The sequence below is a fragment of the Rattus rattus genome, chromosome 8 (genome assembly GCF_011064425.1).
Source record: "Rattus rattus isolate New Zealand chromosome 8, Rrattus_CSIRO_v1, whole genome shotgun sequence".
Lineage (NCBI taxonomy): Eukaryota > Metazoa > Chordata > Mammalia > Rodentia > Muridae > Rattus > Rattus rattus.
The window spans coordinates 101,396,287-101,404,897 of record NC_046161.1 but is presented as its reverse complement, the minus strand read 5'-3'; the positions used below and the strand labels follow the sequence as shown (position 1 = coordinate 101,404,897).

Below are 8,611 nucleotides of genomic sequence, written 5' to 3'. Positions count from 1 at the left end.
TCGTAGATAGATAGATATAGATAGTAGATAGATAGATAGATAGATAGATAGATAGATAGATAGATAGATAGAATATTAGAAGTTAGTTTATTTTAGAGGTGTTAAAGAATTTTTGTTATCTTTGCTGTGGTAGATTAGAAAACCTGGGCATAACATGTGGCATCTCCACCCATCAAGAACCTAAATTAGCCTGGCATGGGCCTATAATCAAACCACTCAGGAAGCAGAGACAAGCAGATCTCTGTGAATACCAGTGTGCCTGATCTTCACAGTGAGCTTCAGGCTAGCCAGGGTTATACAGTGTGATCCTGTCTCGAGAAAGAAAGAAAGAAAGAAAGAAAGAAAGAAAGAAAGAAAGAAAGGAAGGAAGGAAGAAAGGGGGAAGAGAAGTAAAACAACACAGAAAAAGAGATCAAATTAATATTGGTGCTGTCATTGAAATTTGATCTGGCATTAAGACTTAGCTTTTTGTGAGGCAGAACCCTAGTTGGCCTCCAGCTTACCAAAAATAAACTTGAATTTCTGATTCTCCTACCTCTACTATCCAAGGGCTGAGATTCCCAGTGTGCACTATTGCACCCAGGTATTGTCAGGGATCAAGCTAATAGCCTCATGCCTGCTAGGCAAACTCCACCAAGGGGGCCACCCTGAACCACTGTGACTACCGGATCAACAGAATTTGCCAGAAACTAAGCTAGGCTGAGCATCCTCTGAAAGCAGGTTCCCCTCAGCTTCCAACTGCTCAGAACACTGTCCTAAGGCCAGTTGCTTCGAGAGGAAAGCCCTTCACAGGGACACGTAGACGTCCTTCTCTATGTCCTCAGGTAACTAACTCTTCACCACAGAAAAGACCATCAGGGTATCGCTGTCCCGGTAGAGCTGCCACATAGAAGTGCCCCAGATCTGCACTCCCACTGGAGCAGCGAGAATTGCTCGAGTCACCTGTGCAGATGTGAGATACACAGTTGAATATCGTCCACAGGAGCCACGATCGCTTCAGACCTTCACCGTGAACACTGACCAGTTCACCGCTCCTAGGAGAAAGACAGGCTTAGGTCCCGATAAGATCCAGCTGAAAATAGTCTCATCAACCAGCCATCATATTCGACAGCCTGTGTTCGTGCCTCTCTGTATTATGTGGTTCTGTTTACTCTCTGAAATGGCCGGATTCACAGCCAATGGCACCCTAAATTCACTTCCAATAAACTCTTTCTTTCCTTACTAAGACCCATCACTTCTCGCACGTAAGAACCATGGTAGTTAGATTCGTCACTGCTGTGAACAGACACCTGAAAGACACAAATCGAGGTGAGGAATTATTTATGTTGGCTTACCGTTTTCGAGGGTTTGCCCTAAGATGGTGGGAAAGGCATGGTGTAGCAGCTCACATTTGGGGCAGTGTGCAGCAAACACTGAGAACATAGGAAATCGGTAGGGGACGATATGGTTCTCAGACACACCCTCCATGACATATCTCTTCTAGCTAGGCCCTACCCCTTCTCCACCTCCCAACACCACCATCGTATTATAAATTCCTGGCCCTCATAATCTAATCTCAGAGACCTAACTAAGATTTGTTTCACTAGTCTCCTAGGGATTTATTAATTCAAGTCATTAATCAAAAGAAACCTCTCCATGCTAAGCAACATTTTAAAAATGTGGTTGGGGCCCTTTAAAACCATAAAGTCATTAGCAAAAATCTACCAAAAAATGTAAGAGGAAAAAATGTGGTCGTAGAGACGGAAGACACTTGTTTCTACAGAGAGCTAAAAGAAGCAGAAAGAGCATCATGGTATTTCGTCTCTGCTAGGAGCATGGGTACCACAGGATCCAAATGTCTCCACTGTTCTGTACACATCTACAGTGAGACAAGGAAGACAGAGCAACACTGGTCTACGGGGCCACTGAGCTTGGAGTGTTCAATCACAAACACATTAGATCCCTCAGGTCTGGTGAAACTCGACTGGCCCCATCTTTTTCTGGATGGAGTACATCCTCTAATCAGTACCTGAGTCTTACTTGTGATCCCAGGAGTCCTTGGGAGGATGAAAAATATTAGGCTCTCATTAGGCATTTCTTACTCCACGCATGGATATTTCAAGCCATTTGTCCAGACAACCTGGTTTCATTTTGATGGACCACAGAATCTAGCCACAGGAAATTACTGTGTCAGTTGCTCCTCTTGTCCCAAAACTGCATCTCTGAAGTCTAGTAAGTTGTGGAGAACCGTCTACCACTCACCTTCTCTTCTCTCTGTGTAATCTCTTTTAGAGACAGAGGTTGTTTCGAGCCACCATGTCCTGTGACATGTTTTCCCCACCCCACTCCCCAAACTCTTCCTACCTATGACCCACTTCTTATGTGTAGCCCCACACCAGTGCCCAACTTATTAAAGTAATTCATGGATGTTTGCCAGAAAGAGTAAAAATGTCAGCATTAGTGTTTGGTATTCTATTTCCTTAGAGTGGGTGCTATCTTATCCTCAAAAATGCTTGAGCTCAATTCTTATTCCCTATACCTAGACGTCCCTCCCATATCACAAACAAAAGCACACACCCTGTTTGGAATCAAACGTTTTAGAGCCAGGGATGTATTCTTCAGCACATATACATCCTAGCCTACTCTCTCACAGGTTGTTTCCCTCATCAAGGCAACCTGGAAAGGAAAATAGAGACACAGCACCAGTTTGAGAGAAAGGAGTAGGGCAACATGACTCCATGAGCACTCATTCACCCACCCACCCCCTCATTCACACCTCCCCCCCACCCCCCTATCCCTTCATTCACCTACTTACCCATCCCCTCATTCACCCATCCAACCCCTCAATCACCCACCCACCCCCTCATTCACTCACCCACCCATCCCCCCATCCCCCATCCCCTCATTCACCCACCCACCCATCCCCCCATCCTCCATCCCCTCATTCACCTACTTACCCATCCCCTCATTCACCCCCCCCCCCCCCCCCCTCCCTCCCTCCCCCCCCCACCCCCCACCCCCTCATTCACCCACCCACCCACCTCCTCATTCACTCCACCCACCCATCCCCCATCCCCTCATTCACTCACCCACCCATCCCCCACCCCTCATTCACCCACCCCCCACCTCCTCATTCACCCACCCACCCACCTCCTCATTCACTCACCCACCCATCCCCCATCCCTTCACCCACCCATCCGCATCCCCTCACCCACCCGTCCTCCCATCCCCTCATTCACCCACTCACCCACCCATCCCCTCATCCCCCTCATTCACGCACTCACTCATCCGCTCATTCACCAGATGATTCCTGAACTCGGGAGCTACAGAAGATATATTACAATGGCTAGACAGGCAACCCTGGCCCAGAGCAACAGAAAGTCAACCCGTGGAGACAGAAAGAAACAGGCATGCAGCCTCCAAAGTCAGGAGAACCCAGAACAAAGCACATTACATGCTGATGGGTTCTGGAATATGTGCAGTAGACTCAAGGGCTCAGACAGCCCACCAAACTTAAATGGGACAGATGGCCTCCTCCAGGATTTAACAAAGACTGAATACCTTCCCTAGATACATGGGGGCCCATTTCTCCTTAGAATATGCTATAGCAACCAAATATTCCAGACGGACAAAACTTCAGAACACACAAGACACGTTTATTCCGTTCATGTCTAAAATCTATCCTCTCCAAAACTGCACCGCCTCAACTTAGGGTGGTCCCGGAAGTGGCTGTGAGGGAACTGTTGAAGCAGGTACCGTCAGGGTTGTTGCTCCCAGGAGGCTTGTGTAGCAAAAGTTTTGTGCTCACGGATGGATTCCCACCATGGCACAGGGAAAATGCTGCAAACCGCAACTGAGCCAGATGTAGACGTCCCAGCTGCGCACCTCTGCAGGAAACGCCTCCTCTGAGTATACAGATCTCACGGGTACGTCAGAGTCTCTGGTAAGAGCTATTGGCAGCCAGTTACGTCTAGTGCCCATTCAATCCTGATGAAGTCTCTCCTCTAGAGATGTTCTTTCTCCAAGATAACTCAAGGAGACGAGTTCTCTCCCTCCACTGGCAGGCCAGGTAGTCCTCTACCCGGAAGTGGTCCACACTCCTTCGCTCCAGGTAAAGCACAGACTTAATACAGTGGTAGCTGAGGCAGATGACAAAGGGTACCAGGGCCGGACATTTTACAAGCCCCAAACTCCCTGCTGTGCTCCACAAATCGATCCCAAGTAGAATTTGAAGAAAGAGCATTGGCAGGGAAATTAGGTCTGAGGAGAAGCCTAGTGGAGGCTCAGAAACAAGAGGACCATGGGCTGTAGAGATCACGGGGTCACCAGGATGCCCAGGTGAAGCACCAGGCACAGGCTTAAGAAGAGGAAGTTTAATGACTTCCAACACGAAGCTCGACTCAGTTCCTTAAAGATCCAGTCTCTGTAGTAACTCACTTCTGTATAAATTCCAGGGTATCCGATTCGACCACAGCCAAGGCCCCAGCTCACGATCCCTACCTGCACCCATGTCTTATTAAATTCGCAGACCATGGGCCCCCCAGAATCTCCCTGGAGGAAGAGAAACAAATGACAGGAACGAAATTGATTCATAGGACAATAGATTCCACCCCAAGGCTCTGGAGAGTCCTGCATCCCTAGGAGATTTCGGAATTGATTTTTTTTTTAAACAAATGAAAAGTTTTGCCTGTTCAAAGAGGTGAGCTGAGTATAAACCACTATGGTTCTCCCTTTCTGAAGTCATGACTGAATCAGTTACCCAAGCACACGGAAGGGGCTGAAAACATGGAATTTGTATTACCTCCTCCCTGATCCACCCCACCCCCATCCTCTGCTGACATCATCAGCTGTCTTCTCCTGGAGGATCCTGTCAGGCTAACCCAGGAGCTGTAGTGGCTTGACCTGACATCCCATCAGCTTGGATAACAGTAAATGGAAGATCTGGAACACAATCGCGGCCCCAGTGTCTGGGACTTAGGAACATCCAGGGAAAAGACAGCAGGGAAGAGTGACAAGGGACCCATGAACTGACCTGGCAGGCATCGCCTCCTTTCTTATTATAGCCACAGACTCCCCCTTCCTGGACTAGGGTAAATATTCTTCCTGTGATGTCCTTAAGGATCTGATTACATTTCTCGTGACGAATAATACTTAGGTCAACCTCCCGAAGCACCCTTGATGATCTACCTACACAGAGATCATTTTGGAGGGGGTCGATCTGCATTCAGTAAGCTGGCCTGAGTCAGTTATACCTCCTCGGGTCTCAATACAGTGCTCACATGCAGATATACTCACATTCAGGTATACTCACACACAGGTATGTTCACACACAGGTATGCTCACACACAGGTATGCTCACACACATAGGTATGCTCACACACAGGTATGCTCACACACAGGTATGCTCACACACAGGTATGCTCACACACAGGTATGCTCACACACAGGTATGCTCACACACAGGTATGCTCACACACAGGTATGCTCACACACAGGTATGCTCACACACAGGTATGCTCACACACAGGTATGCTCACACACAGGTATGCTCACACACAGGTATGCTCACACACAGGTATGTTCACACACAGGTATGCTCACACACAGGTATGCTCACACACAGGTATGTTCACACACAGGTATGCTCACACACAGGTATGCTCACACACAGGTACGCTCACACACAGGTACACTCCAGCTATTTCTTGAATCTCACACTGAGGGAAACGGAGACCCAACCCCACCGAGAGTAAAAGATGATGTGAAGTCCAAATCAAAGAAGCAGAAGAAAGAATAGCCTAAGAGAGGAGGATGAAATCTTGTCAGCCTTCGAGGTGACAGATATGTGATATGCTCTCACTGATGCTATTGATAATCAGGAAGGCATCCTTACTTGTACCTCTTGGACATGTGGTACCCCAAAGTAACAATCTAAACTCTTCCCAATAATGGGAGACCCCAAAGCAGTCGTTCTCGGCCCTCTAATGCCTTAATACAGTTCTTCATGCTGTGGTGACCCCCCCCCAACCACAAAGCTATTTCCATTGCTACTTCTTAACTGTAATTTTGCTGTTATGAATCTACATTTTCCAATCATCTTAAGTGACCCCTGTGAAAGGTCATCTGATCCCCAGAGGGGTTGAGACATGTATGTATGTATGTATGTATATATGTATGTATGTATGTATGTGTCAGTATCCCCAGGCTGAGATCCTGCACCTTATAGACTCACTGACTTTCCTGGCCTCTGCTTCATACAAGCAGCTTCCTCTCTATCAATGTAGGTACTTCTAGCTTCCAGACAGGTCATCATACCCTAAGCGAAAATCCACCCTGGTGAGTATCCACCCTGTTCAGTACTTAAGTCCTCAAGCCCCAACAAACCAATAGAAATTCACCAACAGTTCCTCTCTCTAACCACCTTCTCTCTCCCCTCCCTCATCTACTTGCTAGAAACTCTGGCTCCCCGTCCCCCCCTTTAGCCTCTTAGACCAATCCCAGGCTACTAAGTAGTCTGATCCCTGGTCCGTACTTGGTGGAATCTTACTTTAGGCTCACCTCGTTCAATTGTTTTGCCCCATCCAGTCACCCAGCATAGGGTCCCCGGTTGTACCAAGAAAGACTTTTCAGGGATGCACACAGGCTGGATGTTGACACTGTAATTCACGGGGAAGGCCAGCAGAACAAGGGCAATGTCGTGTACAATTGTTCTCATCACAGAGTAATCTTGGTGGACAATGATGTCTTGGACTGGAATCTTCACTGACATACTGGACCACAGGTCAGCCTCTCCCATCGACACTACGTAATCCAGATGGCTGCAAAGAGAGCCTGAAGGGTCTAAACGCTTCCCCTACACACAGTCAAAGCACTTTCCAGCCGGATCCTGTTTTTCTAAGGCGGCTGTCAACAACCTCCCTGGGTTGAAACCCTATTCTCTCCAGGACACCTAACCACCCTAGCCAGCCACCAGATGGTTCTCCAAGTGATACTCTGACCAGTATCACTATGGAAATGTATCAGAAATCAAATAAACGTTCCGGGTGTCAACTGAAACTAAATTAAAAACAAAACAGAACAATGAAATCCACAAAAAACAAACAAACAAACAAACAAACAAAAACCCTGGCTGTGTCATCTCTCACCCACCCTCATTGGTTTTGACATAGGTTCTCCTTCATTCTGTGGCCCAGGCTGGGCTGAAAACTCACGATGTCGACCAAGCTGACCTCTAACTCCCAGCAATCCTTTCAAGTGCTGGGATTACAGTCATAAACCATCTCTACAGGCTCCCCCTCCCCCCCTCCCCCCTCCCCCTCCCCTCCCCCCCTCTCTCCTTCCCCTCTCCCCCCCCTCCCCCTCCCCTGCTCCCCCCCCAAATAGAAAGCAAGAGGGGCAGGCCCTAGTGCCTGGTTAGAGGCCCAAGCCCAGCCCTCCAGGCACTCACCCGAGACACAGTGGGCTGCGGTCATCACCCACCATTTACTGATGAGGGAGCCACCACAGATGTGCTGCTTGTGGACCTGCAGGCTCACCTGCCAGGGCCACTTCCTTATGGGCGCAGGCTTTCCACCAACTATCCTCGCAGTTCTGTGGCCACAAGCTGGAGCAGGTTAGTGAGGGGAGGGGGCTGAAGGTAAACTGTTGCTTCTCTACCGCCAGCCAGAGCCTCAGAACCTGTAGAACAAGGCTCTGACCCCGCAAATCCCAGGGCAGGAGTGGGTCTTTAAGACTCATTAGGGAATGGTGGCGTCCTCTCAGATATCAAGCGTTTGGTTGGGCCCACACCCCACACCCAAGGACCTAAGATCTTCCTCTACATCAGGGCCTCAACCACCCTGGGTCCAGACCAGTTCTCTGCGGCGGGTCATGGCCCAGAAACTTCACCTGAAGTGGGTGGAATCCATGGTGGAAACGATTGCCTTGACAGACTCATGGATGAAAAAGAGTGACCTGGAGTAAATCCCATTGAATCAAAGGGCGTCATGCTACCCCCAGGTTTGAGAGGCAGCGAGGTCTCAGGCATCCCTGTGAGCGGCCTCTCTTGTGGGTTTACACCCGGGTCATCGAGGCCATTCTCTGACGGGAGAGGAGAAAGAGACGGTAGCGTCCCTGGAACCATAGGGGCTTTGCCCAATCGCGTCTGAAGCAGCAAGAGCCAGACCAAGAGGCCGAGGGAGTCACAGCCCTGGAAGGCCATGCCGCCACCAAGGCCTCAACCTGTCGCAGCGCCTCCTCGCGGCGGTTGCCTTGGCTACGCACCGGAAACGGGCGGTTTCATTAAGCGCACTATCCCCTTTCCAGCCTGATCCCTCCTGATCAGTGACCGACTCTCAGACAGTGGTTGCAATCCAAAGCAAAACTCCTTAGAAGAAATGTTGTACCTGAGGTTACTAATCACTGAGACAGGGTGCACACTGCCACCTTTTTGAAAAGTCAACACCCACAAGGTCTTCAAGACCTATTAGCCATAGCAGTACAATACAAGCTAAAACCACGATGAGACATCGGTATCGGGCTTTCAAGAACAAACCTGTAACAACCTCAGATGCTGGCAGAGATAAAGGACTGCCCACAATACTGTGGTGGGGATGGAAACACAGCGGTTCCAGAAAGCACACCGGCAGTTTAT

The 8,611-nt window shown here is 49.0% G+C and overlaps 1 protein-coding gene across 2 annotated transcripts; it reads right to left on the bottom strand.

The window, feature by feature from the left end:
- Nucleotides 1-3,614: 3,614 nt before the first annotated feature.
- LOC116907930 (serine protease 44) lies at nucleotides 3,615-8,191 on the bottom strand. 2 transcript variants are annotated; one of them, XM_032911144.1, is made up of 5 exons: nucleotides 7,867-8,191; nucleotides 7,427-7,582; nucleotides 6,538-6,797; nucleotides 5,012-5,166; nucleotides 3,615-4,530 (listed from the first exon to the last, which is right to left on the bottom strand). In XM_032911144.1, exons 2-5 carry the CDS (start codon nucleotides 7,459-7,461, stop codon nucleotides 4,294-4,296), a joined length of 687 nt encoding a protein of 228 aa, XP_032767035.1. In that variant the 5' UTR covers nucleotides 7,462-7,582; nucleotides 7,867-8,191; the 3' UTR covers nucleotides 3,615-4,293. The 2 variants fall into 2 exon arrangements, with proteins under 2 accessions (XP_032767035.1, XP_032767034.1); XM_032911143.1 differs by having other exon boundaries at nucleotides 4,294-4,530; nucleotides 7,423-7,582; nucleotides 7,867-8,179.
- Between the last annotated feature and the right edge of the window lie 420 nt (nucleotides 8,192-8,611).